This window comes from Rhinatrema bivittatum, chromosome 16 (assembly GCF_901001135.1).
Source record: "Rhinatrema bivittatum chromosome 16, aRhiBiv1.1, whole genome shotgun sequence".
NCBI classification, from domain to species: Eukaryota; Metazoa; Chordata; class Amphibia; order Gymnophiona; family Rhinatrematidae; genus Rhinatrema; species Rhinatrema bivittatum.
Genome location: NC_042630.1, coordinates 7,670,364 through 7,685,672, shown reverse-complemented (window position 1 = coordinate 7,685,672; position 15,309 = coordinate 7,670,364). Strand labels below are relative to the sequence as shown.

General features: G+C 40.7%; 1 protein-coding gene and 1 gene segment (V, D, J or C); both read left to right on the top strand.

The window, feature by feature from the left end:
• The window catches only part of LOC115078816, a 199,134-nt gene that overhangs the window by 34,268 nt on the left and 149,557 nt on the right, over window positions 1-15,309 (top strand).
• LOC115078499 overlaps window positions 1-15,309 on the top strand; it is a 167,127-nt gene that overhangs the window by 133,501 nt on the left and 18,317 nt on the right. Inside the window, exons 12-13 of the mRNA XM_029581424.1 lie at window positions 2,845-3,174; window positions 13,388-13,717. Of these exons, the coding sequence (XP_029437284.1) occupies window positions 2,845-3,174; window positions 13,388-13,717 (660 nt within the window). The remainder of the gene's footprint in view (window positions 1-2,844; window positions 3,175-13,387; window positions 13,718-15,309) is intronic.

Sequence of the window (15,309 nt, the reverse complement as noted above, 5' to 3'; positions counted from 1 at the left end):
CTTCTCTCCCTCTGGCCACCCAAATTCTATTCCTCCCGCCCATCTGCTGCATACATTTCCAGCATTGTTCTCATAGCATCGCGGATGACCCTTGAGCACCGTGATCCCAGCAGAAGGGCAGCATTACTGAAAGTACTTGATGGGTGGGAGGGATATAGTTGGAATGGGGGGGAGGGAGAGGAGGGGCACTAAGGGGAGGGGAGACCAACTTGTGGCCCTCAAAACATTTTCTTAATGACCTTTTAGAAGGTTTGAGGGCACGAGGGTGCTTGGCCTGGCAGGGCCATTTGTTAGATATTAGGGGCCTCACTTCAGTTTTTGTTTTGTTTTACTTTACAGTGCCACTTAACTAGACTTATTCTGAATCTATCTGGTTAAGTGACATGTGAGAACTGGATAAATTCAAACATAGGTTAAGTTTTAAAATTAACCAGCTACATGTAGTTGGATAACTTTAGGTGAATATATTCAGTGGAATGTTTATCCCCGAACAAGTTATCTGATTCATTTTAGCCAGATAACTTGTCCACTCGTTGGCTTATTGAATATTGGCCTCAAAATGTTCTTAGTTGCCAAAAAATATTACTAAGATGTCTGAAGAGTATGATGAGGACCTCATATTCTCAGAAGAGTGTGGAATCCAGAAACAACTTGCCCATGTATCATCTGATCTGATACTCTGGAAACCTGTCAGGTGAATTGGCTAACAGCCTCTGCTCATAAGCTCCAAGCTTGTGCTAACTGTAATATTTGATTCAGCTGTGATTTGTAAATGACCTTCCTCCAATATACGTTTACTGTTCAGTTAAAATTTGTAAGGAGCTGGGCTTCATTTTTGGGGAAGGGAGGGCCTTTTCCAAAAGGATGGGCTCCACCTTAATCAGAGTGGAACCAGGCTGCTGGCACTAACCTTTAAGAAGGAGATAGCACAGCTTTTAAACTAGATGACAGAGGAAAGCCGATAGTTGTTCAGAAGTGTATGATTTGGAATGATGCATCTTTATAGGATACTAAGTGAACAGGGAAAATATGGCATCCCAGGAGAGAGGTTGCAACAAATGCCAAAGGGGATCAGGTGCCTTTAAGTAAAGTGCGGAAAGATTCCAAATTACCCCTGTCAACTGATGAGCCAGTTGTTAATACAAATAAGAAACATACTTTGAAATTTATTTATACATTTTTATATACCGCTTATACAATGGGGTTAGATCAAAGTGGTTTACAGGGCGCACACTCATAATAAAAACATAAGTCACACATAAAATAATAAATGCAAACTAGTCAAAAACAGTAGATCATAACAAATATCAAAAGAAATGTTTATATGCAAATGCTAGAAGTTTAAAAAATAAGATGGGAGAGCTAGAATGTATAGCACTTTATGAAGAGGTAGATATAAATGGCATCTCAGAAATCTGGTGGAAGGAGGAAAACCAATGGGACACTATAATACCAGGGCACAAATTATATCAAAATGATAGGATGGATCAAATTGGCACTATATGTTAAAGAGAGCATTGAGTCAAACAGGATAAAAGTTCTGCAGGAAACAAAATGCAATGTTGAATCTTTATGGATAGAAATTCCAGGCGAAAAAGGGAATAAAATAGTAATCAGGGTGTATTACCATCTACCTGGCCAGAATAAACTAGCAGACAATGAAATGCTAAAAGAATTTAGGATCGCTAACAAAATCAGCGGCACAGTAATAATGGGTAATTTCAATTACCCCAGTATTGACTGGGTGAATGTTACATCAGGACATTCTAGAGAAGTAAAGTTCCTAGATGAAATAAGTGACTGCTTCATGGAGCAGCTGGTGTAAGAACCAATAAGAGGGGAAACTGTTTTAGACCTAGTCTTTAGTGAAACACAGGATTAGGTGTGAGAGGTAATTAGGGTTGAAGCCACTTGGCAGTAGTGATCACAACATTATCAAATTTGACTTAATAACTGGAGGGAGTGCAAAAAAGAAATCTACTATGACAGCATTTAATTTTCAAAAAGATGACTATGATAAAATGAGGAAAATGGTTAGAAAAAAAGTGAAAGGAGCAACTGCAGAAGTTAAGAGTTTAGCTCAGGCATAGATGTTGTTTAAAAATACCATCTTGGAAGCCCAGATCAGATGTATTCCGTGCATTAGAAAAGGTGGAAAGAAAGCTAAGCGACTATCGGCTTGATTGAAAGGTGAGGTGAGAGAGGCTATAATATCTAAACGAACATCACTTATCTGGCTATCTTTTAGCCACATAAAAAGTGGGTGGGCAATCAAGGCGGTACTACTTATCTGGTTAACTTCACCAGATAAGTAGCAATATTCTTTCTTATCCAATTAAGTTAATCGGATAAGTTAGACCAGTGGAATATCCCTTGTAACTTAGCCAGTTAAATTATTTAGCTGAATATGGCTGAATATTGAGCCCCATATGTTTACAAATATTAATAATAGATAATAATTCATATTTTATATATGTTTTCATGTGTTCAACCCATCCATATGTTCTCTTCTGTTCTAGTATTCTGATATTAATGGAGTTGAGAATATTTATTTTTTCCATGGAAATTACTTCAACATGTCATTACTCAACATTGTTCTTTCTTTATTACGTTTTTTTCATTAGATATACAGTAAAATTGAATTAGTTTTGTCCATCCCTGATATTAATATGACTCAGTTACAATGAATCAACTTTTACAATATTTATTGATAATTTCTAACTCATATTCTTAAAGTCCTTGTCCAAATAATACTCCATTATATAGAGCTAATATTTTCAGATTACTTTTATCACTATTTGTTTAACTCCATAACTAGTTGCTGTTTCTCCTGCCTTCTTTTAGATTGTACAAATCAGTCCATTGAGCCAACTGTCCAGGTCCTTCAGTCCATTTACGTCGAAACTCCAGAACAAACCAAAATCAGATTAGTTTGCCTGGTGACAAACTTCAGACCTCAGGATGCAAAGGTCCAGTGGCTTCTCAATGGAGAACAGGAACTCTCCCGTGCAGAAGACTTTTCTCCCGTACAAGATAAATTTCATAGATTCATGGGGCACATCGAAGTGAATATTTCAAAAGAAGAATGGAATAAGGGAGACACCTACAGCTGTAGAGTTACTCACAAGAATTGGCAGCTCATACCAGAGTTGTATAATATCAGTAAATGTTCAGGTAAGGTTTTTTTTAACTATGATTAAAGACGTAAATCATAGGAAATGCCATGCTGGGTCAGACTAAGGTCCATTGAGTCCAGCATCCTGTCTCTGACAAATGCCAATCCAGGTCACAAGAGCCTGGCAGATCCCAAAAAGTAATTTTTTTTTTTTTTTTTGTTACTCACTTCCAGGGAAAGTAATGATTTTCCCAAGTCTCCCTGGCTAATAATATTTTATGGACTTTTCCTAGCGGGAACTTGCCCAAACTGTATTTAAACTCTGACAGCAGATTCACAGCTTGATTGTGCACTGAATGAAAAAGTGCTTTCTATGATTTGTTTTAAATCTGCTGATTATTAATTTCATGTAGTATTGAAAAGGGTAAATAACCATCATTATTTACCCATTTCATTAGAGAAAAAATATTGATTATGAAGTCAGTGAGATATAGTGGATGATCAATAGAGGATGGTGATCACAAAGATGGATGAGAAGTGTTAGATGCCTGGTAATAAATAATTGGTGATGGTTGATTGATAATGACAACAATGATGATGATATGGAAAAAGCTGGCAAAACTGATTTGAATTTACAGTCTTCAAATAGAAGAAAACACAATGCATCGGCAATCAAAATAGTGAATGTTCCCTGAGGTAAAGTTTCAAAGAATCAGTTGGGTGCCTCAATGAGATTTTATGAGAGTCCATAGGAGTGGTCATATTCAAACTGCCTGCATAAGGAAGTTTGCAAAAATGCATATAAGTTACATCAATATTCAAAGGTGATTTACATGCATAATTCTACTTTGAAAATAATTCCACCAAACCTACGTCAGATAAATTGCATATGGGCAAATTATTATAATCTATTAGAGATGTGAATCGTGTCCTCGATCGCCTTAATGATCGATTTCGGCTGGGAGGGGGAGGGAATCGTATTGTTGCCGTTTGGGTGTGTAAACTATCGTGAAAATCGTTAAAATCGTGAGCCGGCACACTAAAACCCCCTAAAACCCACCCCCGACCCTTTAAATTAAATCCCCCACCCTCCCGAACCCGCCCCCAAATGCTTTAAATTACCTGGGGATCCAGCGGTGGTCCAGAACGGCGGCGGTCCGGAACGGCCCCCTCAATTGAATCCTGTTGTCTTAAGCCGGCGCCATTTTGCAAATTGGCCGCCGCAAAATGGCGGCGGCCATAGACCAAAACGATTCGACGCAGGAGGTCGTTCCGGACCCCCTCTGGACTTTTGGTAAGTCTTGTGGGGGTCAGGAGGCCCCCCCAAGCTGGCCAAAAGTTCCTGGGAGTCCAGCGGGGTTCCGGGAGCGATTTCTTGCCGCGAATCGTTTTCCGTACGGAAAATGGCGCCGGCAGGAGATCGACTGCAGGAGGTCATTCAGTGGCGGTCCGGAACCCCCGCTGAACGACCTCCTGCAGTCGATCTCCTGCCGGCACCATTTTCCGTACGGAAAACGATTCGCGGCAAGAAATCGCTCCCGGAACCCCGCTGGACTCCCAGGAACTTTTGGCCAGCTTGGGGGGGCCTCCTGACCCCCACAAGACTTGCCAAAAGTCCAGAGGGGGTCCGGAACAACCTCCTGTGTCGAATCGTTTTGGTCTATGGCCGCCGCCATTTTGCGGCGGCCATTTTGCAAAATGGCGCCGGCTGAAGACAACAGGATTCAATTGAGGGGGCCGTTCCGGACCTCCGCCGTTCTGGACCACTGCTGGATCCCCAGGTAATTTAAAGCATTTGGGGGAGGGGTTTGGGAGGGTGGGGGATTTAATTTAAAGGGTCGGGGGTGGGTTTTAGGGGGTTTTAGTGTGCCGGTTTTCCTACCCTCCCCTTTCCCCCGATTTATGATTTTTTAACGATAAATCGGGGGAATTGGTATTATATCGTGGCCCTAACGATTTTTGACGATTTAAAATATATTGGACGATATTTTAAATCGTCAAAAAACGATTCACATCCCTATAATCTATGCACATAAATTCAAACAACCCCCCAGCCAACTTTACCACCCAGAATGCCTATGCTCAATTCAGTTGAATGGATGTACAAACATTTATTTATTTATTTATTTATTTAACATGTTTTTATATACCGGAGTTCATGTAGCAAAATTACATATCACTTCGGTTTACATTATAACAGTAACAAGCATGTAAGAATGCAAATACATTAAACAAGGGAATTAACATGGATCAACGGAACAAGGGATAAGAATAGCTGAAAATAATAGAATAAATGATTTTTTATATGGAGCCAAGGCTAATCCTGGCTCAGGGTCTTAGAGCATACTGGATAAACTAAGGGTTAAGGTGCAAAGGTGCATCAGTATTAATGATCAACTATAGAGATGGAAAGCTAGTCATAAAGGTAGTCTCTTAGGTGGTATGAAAAGCTTGTTCAAACAGCCAAGTTTTGAGTCTCTTTTTAAAGGTATTTGGGCATAGTTATATATATATAACATGCTATAGATGCATATGTTTTTTGCATATCAGGTGGGCAAGTTTTTAAAAAAATGTCAGCACATAAAAAACTCTCTTTGAAAATTAATCCCATAAAGGGTACATTTTTTAAATCTTTTCCACAAGAAAAAAACAGTGTTTTACTTATGGAAATGCTTTTTTATTTAAATTGCCCTCCCTGTGTGTGGGGTAAACTTATGAGCATCATGCCACCAGTATTGGCCTTAGCCAGGTAGGGCAAGCTGGGCAGTTGCCTGGAGTGTCATGAAACAAGGGGTACCTAGCACTATCAGCATTATCCATTGGTCTGGGTTGAATCTGCCTCCATCTCACTCTCCACCACGCTGGCTGGAAGATTAGCACTTAATAGCACATCTTATTTCTCTGTTGTGTGGGGCTGATCTCAAAATATGAACCATGAGATCAACTAACTTCATGGTTTATACCATGATATTAACCCTACACAGCAGAGGAAGCTGATGCACTATTAAGCATTACTTCTTCTGATGGCTAATGATAGGCTCAAAGAAGAGCTGGGGATACAGCCACAGAGAGGGGAGGAGAAGATTGAAAATATCAGGAATTGGAAGAGAGACCTACAATTTAGTTGACATTTTTTTGCATTTGCTATTTAGGGGTGGTGGAGGCAGGGATAGGGAAACCTACATGGGGTAGTGGTTCAGGGTGGTGGGTAGCTGGGAGAAGGGGTGAAGGGGTCAAGAAGAGGAAGACCTACAAGGCAGTTAGTGATGGTGATAGGGAACAGGAAGAAGATGACCTATATGGGGTAGTATGGTAGAGAGAGAACATTACATAGGGTGAGATAGTATGGCGGGGATAGGGAGAGGGAGAGCAGGAGAGAGAACAAAGTATTGGGGCAAGAAGTGGTAGAGTGGGGGACCCAGGATGGGAAGAGGAAAGAGGAGAGAATGAAGTAAGGGAGAGACAAGGAGAGAGAATGGAGGGAGGGAGGGAGGAATGAGACCTGGGAGATAATATCTGTAGGAAGGGGGAGGGAAAAGGGAGAAGAATGCTGGGAAGGGTGAGAGAGAGAGTTGAAGAGAAAGAGGCAAAACTCATCACCATTGACGGTTTTTGTCCAGGGAGCCATCCCTGAGTGCCAACACAAATATCCCTTTCCCTGCAGTAAGAGCTGTTCCTGGAAGTGGGGGAGTGTAGGAGCTTGCAGGTATTACTTGGAAGCAAATCTACAAACACAAAATAGCAGGTTTGAGCATGTGGTGCTTTTCTTGGGACAATTTTCAAAGTGAAACTATTTGGGTATTTTCACTTTGAAAAATAAGGGCAAAGTCCACAGCTAAAAGCACCCATGGAGTTTGTATCTTTACAGGAAGTAGGAAAATTCCCCCCCCCCCCATTCACACAGATTTCGGGACATATTTTTTAATCAATTTTAGACACCTAAAAGGTCATCTGAATAGACAATCAGATTCCTGAATTGTGTGCTTAATTAGCCATTAAAAAAAAAGCAAACAGAGGTTAGGAATTATTTGGAAAGGAATAGAAAATAAAACAGGGAACATAATAATGTCTCTGTATAAATTCATAATGCTACCACACCTTGAATATTAATGCAGCTCTGGTCACCTCATCTCAAAAAAGATAGAACTCTATAACATGCAGAGAAAGGCAACAAAAAGCATAAAGGGGGCGGAGCAATTCTCTTACCAAGAAGGGCTGAACAGGTTAAGGCTTTTCAATGTGGAGAAGGATGTGGAACATCCTGGGTGTGCAGGACACATTAATAGGGAAGGGTTACTTACTCTGTCTAACAAAACCAGGCATAAAACTTACTTCTAGCAGATTTAAACCCAATTTTAAAAGGTCATTTTTTTCAGTCACTCAAAATGTAATTAGTTTCCGGTCAAGGTTAGAAAATGTAGCTGAGATTTAAAAAGGCTGGACAAGTTTCAGGAGGATAGATTCATAAACACTAATGGTGGAATTGTAAGGGGTACGCTGCATGGAGTAGCTGTTGCAGACAGAATGCTCGGCTCCATGGACCATTGGTCTATCTCAGCATGGTACCTCTTATGTTCTTCTCTGATGCAATAATTTATACAACATTTACATAATTAATGTACTGCAAATGTATTTATTTAATTTATTCATTACATTTGTTTCTTGCTCTATGGCAGAACATTCTAAGTGAGTTACATTACAAATCATATGATATTATATATCATAGATCATAAAATAACATAAGCTTTAAAAACAATAACACAATCAACTACAAAGATATCATAAGATGTCAACAACAATTAAGGCACAACACCATTCATATACAACCACCACAACATAAACTATGTGAGGAATAATCCTTTAAAAACTCAGAAACTCCTAATGCATCTCCCATCTAAAATCTGCAGCACATCTACTTCATTTCCATTTAAAAAAAAATATAACACATATACACTGTCCTAGACTTTTTCACCAATTAGACCAGGTGAAACCTATAGACTAAATTAATGCCTTCTTAAATAAATTGTGTTAACCACATTCCTAAATAAAACAGACCTCAATAGGTAACTGGTTCCGTATATGTTGGACAGTAACGCTAAAAGTCCGCTGTCCAATAGTGGCCAGCCACAATTATTTCAAAGATGGCTCCACCAACAGGGTAACCTGAGAGAAACATGAGGCTTGCCTTGGATTATAACATTGCCCTTCAAGCATCTGAACACAAAAGTACCTTAAAATGCCCTGGGCATTCAACCATACCGAGAACTGATGATACACAGTGGATGATCAATAGAGGATGGTGATCATGATGATGATCAATAGAGGATGGTGATCATGATGATGAATGAGATGATGAATGAGAAATGTTAGCTGATAATAAATAATTGTTAGCTGATAATAAATAATTGTGGTTGATTGATATGACAATGATGAAAAGAATTATCTTGATGATATGAAAAGAATAGTCAAAACTTATTTGAATTTACTATAGGCTATACTGTTAGTTTCCAGGCAGGCCAATTAGCAGGGCATCATATGGATGATTTATTAAATCTTTCCTTCCTAAATAAGACCATAGTTGGTGAATAGTTCTAAGAAACATACTGACCACTGCATGAACCTGCAGCAGCATGGACAGCTTCCCATCCACAATGGCATCCAATTTGTACTGGGACAATTGTCCCAACCAGCAATTTATGGGTCTCTATCTTCCCTGTCTCAGGATTGCAAATATGTATGACCTCTGATTTTGTTTATTTCAGTTTTAACATATTTATTGTCAATCACTTACTGTAGTCAAGCAGGCCAAAAGCTTCTGTAAAACCTTAATTTATTCCCAAATAGTAGACATATACTTGAATGAGATCGGCAAATAGCTGATACTTAATTACAAATCTTTGTATCAACTTTCCCAGAGAATATAAATATATGTTAAATAACGGTAGTGAGTGACAATGAAGTAACTCCAATTAGTCTGTGCATTCAAAAAAGTATCCCCCATAACTACTGACTGGTGTCAATTTGTTTAAGAAGATGAAAACCATTTTAATATCAGACCTTCCATACCTATTGCTAATACACATACTAAAAGAATTCTGTAACACATTGTGTTGAAGGCAGAGCTTAGATTCAAAAAATTCAACTCCTTTATTGAATTTGCATGGTGTAACATCAGAGAGTGACTGTGTCTCTCCTTTATCGAATTTGCATGGTGTAACATCAGAGAGTGACTGTGTCTCTCCTTTATCGAATTTGCATGGTGTATCCTCAGAGAGTAACTGTGTCTCTCCTTTATTGAATTTGCATGGTGTAACATCAGAGAGTGACTGTGTCTCTCCTTTATCGAATTTGCATGGTGTATCCTCAGAGAGTAACTGTGTCTCTCCTTTATCGAATTTGCATGGTGTATCCTCAGAGAGTGACTGTGTCTCTCCTTTATCAAATTTGCATGGTGTATCCTCAGAGAGTGACCGTGTCTCTCCTTTATCGAATTTGCATGGTGTAACATCAGAGAGTGACCGTGTCTCTCCTTTATCGAATTTGCATGGTGTAACAACAGAGAGTGACCGTGTCTCTCCTTTATCGAATTTGCATGGTGTAACAACAGAGAGTTGACCGTGTCTCTCCTTTATCGAATTTGCATGGTGTAACATCAGAGAGTGACCGTGTCTCTCCTTTATCGAATTTGCATGGTGTAACAACAGAGAGTGACCGTGTCTCTCCTTTATCGAATTTGCATGGTGTAACAACAGAGAGTGACCGTGTCTCTCCTTTATCGAATTTGCATGGTGTAACATCAGAGAGTGACCGTGTCTCTCCTTTATCGAATTTGCATGGTGTAACATCAGAGAGTGACCGTGTCTTTCCTTTATCGAATTTGCATGGTGTAACAACAGAGAGTGACCGTGTCTCTCCTTTATCGAATTTGCATGGTGTAACATCAGAGAGTGACCGTGTCTCTCCTTTATCGAATTTGCATGGTGTAACATCAGAGAGTGACCGTGTCTCTCCTTTATCGAATTTGCATGGTGTAACATCAGAGAGTGACCGTGTCTCTCCTTTATCGAATTTGCATGGTATAACAACAGAGAGTGACCGTGTCTCTCCTTTATCGAATTTGCATGGTGTATCCTCAGAGAGTGACTGTGTCTCTCCTTTATCGAATTTGCATGGTGTATCCTCAGAGAGTGACTGTGTCTCTCCTTTATCGAATTTGCATGGTGTATCCTCAGAGAGTGACTGTGTCTCTCCTTTATCGAATTTGCATGGTGTAACATCAGAGAGTGACTGTGTCTCTCCTTTATCGAATTTGCATGGTGTATCCTCAGAGAGTGACCGTGTCTCTCCTTTATTGAATTTGCATGGTGTAACATCAGAGAGTGACTGTGTCTCTCCTTTATCGAATTTGCATGGTGTATCCTCAGAGAGTGACCGTGTCTCTCCTTTATCGAATTTGCATGGTGTAACATCAGAGAGTGACTGTGTCTCTCCTTTATCGAATTTGCATGGTGTAACATCAGAGAGTGACTGTGTCTCTCCTTTATCGAATTTGCATGGTGTATCCTCAGAGAGTGACCGTGTCTCTCCTTTATCGAATTTGCATGGTGTATCCTCAGAGAGTGACCGTGTCTCTCCTTTATTGAATTTGCATGGTGTATCCTCAGAGAGTGACCGTGTCTCTCCTTTATCGAATTTGCATGGTGTATCCTCAGAGAGTGACCGTGTCTCTCCTTTATCGAATTTGCATGGTGTATCCTCAGAGAGTGACTGTGTCTCTCCTTTATCGAATTTGCATGGTGTAACATCAGAGAGTGACCGTGTCTCTCCTTTATCGAATTTGCATGGTGTAACATCAGAGAGTGACCGTGTCTCTCCTTTATCGAATTTGCATGGTGTAACATCAGAGAGTGACTGTGTCTCTCCTTTATCGAATTTGCATGGTGTAACATCAGAGAGTGACCGTGTCTCTCCTTTATCGAATTTGCATGGTGTAACATCAGAGAGTGACTGTGTCTCTCCTTTATCGAATTTGCATGGTGTAACATCAGAGAGTGACCGTGTCTCTCCTTTATCGAATTTGCATGGTGTAACATCAGAGAGTGACTGTGTCTCTCCTTTATCGAATTTGCATGGTGTATCCTCAGAGAGTGACTGTGTCTCTCCTTTATCGAATTTGCATGGTGTAACATCAGAGAGTGACTGTGTCTCTCCTTTATCGAATTTGCATGGTGTAACATCAGAGAGTGACCGTGTCTCTCCTTTATCGAATTTGCATGGTGTAACATCAGAGAGTGACCGTGTCTCTCCTTTATCGAATTTGCATGGTGTAACATCAGAGAGTGACCGTGTCTCTCCTTTATCGAATTTGCATGGTGTAACATCAGAGAGTGACTGTGTCTCTCCTTTATCGAATTTGCATGGTGTATCCTCAGAGAGTGACCGTGTCTCTCCTTTATTGAATTTGCATGGTATAACAACAGAGAGTGACTGTGTCTCTGCTTTATCGAATTTGCATGGTGTATCCTCAGAGAGTGACCGTGTCTCTCCTTTATTGAATTTGCATGGTGTATCCTCAGAGAGTGACCGTGTCTGTCCTTTATTGAATTTGCATGGTGTAACATCAGAGAGTGACTGTGTCTCTCCTTTATCGAATTTGCATGGTGTAACATCAGAGAGTGACTGTGTCTCTCCTTTATCGAATTTGCATGGTGTATCCTCAGAGAGTGACTGTGTCTCTGCTTTATCGAATTTGCATGGTGTATCCTCAGAGAGTGACCGTGTCTCTCCTTTATTGAATTTGCATGGTGTATCCTCAGAGAGTGACCGTGTCTGTCCTTTATTGAATTTGCATGGTGTAACATCAGAGAGTGACTGTGTCTCTCCTTTATCGAATTTGCATGGTGTAACATCAGAGAGTGACTGTGTCTCTCCTTTATCGAATTTGCATGGTGTATCCTCAGAGAGTGACCGTGTCTCTCCTTTATTGAATTTGCATGGTGTATCCTCAGAGAGTGACCGTGTCTCTCCTTTATTGAATTTGCATGGTGTAACATCAGAGAGTGACTGTGTCTCTCCTTTATTGAATTTGCATGGTGTATCCTCAGAGAGTGACTGTGTCTCTCCTTTATCGAATTTGCATGGTGTAACATCAGAGAGTGACTGTGTCTCTCCTTTATCGACTTTGCATGGTGTAACATCAGAGAGTGACTGTGTCTCTCCTTTATCGAATTTGCATGGTGTATCCTCAGAGAGTGACCGTGTCTCTCCTTTATTGAATTTGCATGGTGTAACATCAGAGAGTGACCGTGTCTCTCCTTTATTGAATTTGCATGGTGTAACATCAGAGAGTGACTGTGTCTCTCCTTTATCGAATTTGCATGGTGTAACATCAGAGAGTGACCGTGTCTCTCCTTTATTGAATTTGCATGGTGTATCCTCAGAGAGTGACTGTGTCTCTCCTTTATCGAATTTGCATGGTGTATCCTCAGAGAGTGACTGTGTCTCTCCTTTATCGAATTTGCATGGTGTAACATCAGAGAGTGACTGTGTCTCTCCTTTATCGAATTTGCATGGTGTATCCTCAGAGAGTGACTGTGTCTCTCCTTTATCGAATTTGCATGGTGTATCCTCAGAGAGTGACTGTGTCTCTCCTTTATCGAATTTGCATGGTGTAACATCAGAGAGTGACTGTGTCTCTCCTTTATTGAATTTGCATGGTGTAACATCAGAGAGTGACCGTGTCTCTCCTTTATCGAATTTGCATGGTGTATCCTCAGAGAGTGACTGTGTCTCTCCTTTATCGAATTTGCATGGTGTATCCTCAGAGAGTGACCGTGTCTCTCCTTTATTGAATTTGCATGGTGTATCCTCAGAGAGTGACTGTGTCTCTCCTTTATCGAATTTGCATGGTGTATCCTCAGAGAGTGACCGTGTCTCTCCTTTATCGAATTTGCATGGTGTATCCTCAGAGAGTGACCGTGTCTCTCCTTTATCGAATTTGCATGGTGTAACATCAGAGAGTGACTGTGTCTCTCCTTTATCGACTTTGCATGGTGTATCCTCAGAGAGTGACCGTGTCTCTCCTTTATCGAATTTGCATGGTGTATCCTCAGAGAGTGACCGTGTCTCTCCTTTATCGAATTTGCATGGTGTATCCTCAGAGAGTGCATCCAATGCAAGGCCACACCTCTAAACCACCACCTTAGGATATTGGGCTTTAGACTGAAATATATGCCTCACTTAACATAAACAATGTCTCTTAATTTCTTTCAGTCTTCCCCAATCATCTTGCAATTCCAGTCGTATACCTGATGAAACCATCCTACAAAGAACTTATTAGTAATAATAAAAATAAAGCTAACATAACTTGTTTGGTCTTTGGATTTGATTTGGCTGCCACCAAGGTCTCCTGGGGAATTAATGGAAAGCCCATCAAGGAAGTAAAGACAGAAGACCCGTACACTCATCCGAACTACACCCAGACCATTAAGAGCACTTACATGGTTTCTCTTGAACAATGGGCTAAGGATGCCGCGGTCACCTGCAAAGTCAAACATCCTTGCTTAGCAGAGATTCAAAAGGAAGTAACAACCGGAAGTCGAGGCAAGTATCAGTACCTGATGCACGCAGGCAAGGAAAGGGACTTTCAGCAGTTCTTTTCTCCTCAAAGGGAGTCAGGCTTGATGGCTGGAACCTAGAATACAACAAAGAGGAATTAAGCCCAACAAACCAAAGCTGATCTAGAATTTGCTGCTACCCGCTAAAACATTCAGATTTCTTTGTGGATCCTGCATAACGTATACACAGAAGGGCTGGATTCTTGTAGGATATTACATAAAAATAAGAATAATACTGGAGTGGAGGAGGAGCCTAGTGATTAGGGCAGCAGGCTATGCACCAGGCAAACCAGGGTTTAATTCCCACTATTGCTCTTTGTGACCTTGGGCAAGTCACTTTATCTTCTGTTGCCTCAAGTACAGAGTTAGATTGCGAGCCCTCTGGGGATAGGGAAATACCTACAGTACCTGAATGCAATCCGCTTTGACGTGCCGAAAAATAAAGAATTAATTTTTACACTGCTACTGGACATACACACCACAATGGGTGATAAGTGTTTAGATACGATAAGCCTCTTCCCTAAAGAGAGCACACAGTCTAAGAAGGTAAAAATGAAAGCAGTCAAGCTGGTTTTCAAAGGCCAGTGTGCACGGCACAGAGAGCACAAAGTATACACCAGAAGATCTGATTATACAACTCCTCCACCCACATCAATTGCTTTAACAACTCTAATGTGGGCAGCTGAGCCAACTGGAGGTAAAGGGCGTGGTTTCATGAACATGCAGGCTGTTATGTGCCTAAGGGAACTTACCCATACAAGCTCACTTTGAAAATTATCTCCACTCAACCAAGCTCACACAATTGCATCTGCTATTCAGTGTTCAAAATTTTGACAAGAGAATTTCTGCATATACTTTCTTAAAATAAAAAACTATGCACCCAAGTTCCAACCCCTCGCAGACTCCACCCCCTGGAACACATCTCCCCCATGTGTGCACATTTCACACGCAGTGTATATGTGCATAATTGAACATGTGTATCAGTCGTGAATTCTCCCAAATGGCCATTTCTGTGGGTAATGTAGTACTTCATCCACAGACGTCCCTTTGAAAATTACCCTCCCAGGTGATTGGCAAAGGCATTCAGGTGGGTAAATGCCAATTTACCCAAGTATAATGTCATGTCTGAATATCGCCTTCCCTAGCGTGGATAAAAGCTAAGCACACAGATTATAATGTGTGTACTCTTAGCTATAATAACAAAGGCTGTTTTCCCATTGAAAATGGACTGCAGTGGGAGTACATGGGCTAAAATTGCATGGCTACCTTGCAGATAATTGCAGGTTATTCAAAATTGCCTCCTAAGTGATTTTTTTTTTCAAGTTCACAAGCAGTGTAAGTGGGAGATGTACAATTTGAACCCTGGCTTCCCTGTCTCTCAACATACTGTCCAAGGCTCCAGGCCACGCCTCCTCTCATGACCTTCATAGCCACCCAACTCTTATGCTTTGAACACTGGCACACTGAAGCTGAAGGAGGAGGAGTCAAATTATTGTGGGTCAAGTTGTCGACACAGTCAAGCATAATAAACAGCTGGAATAAACCATAGCCTAGAACCAGCTTCAGGGTTACTGTAAC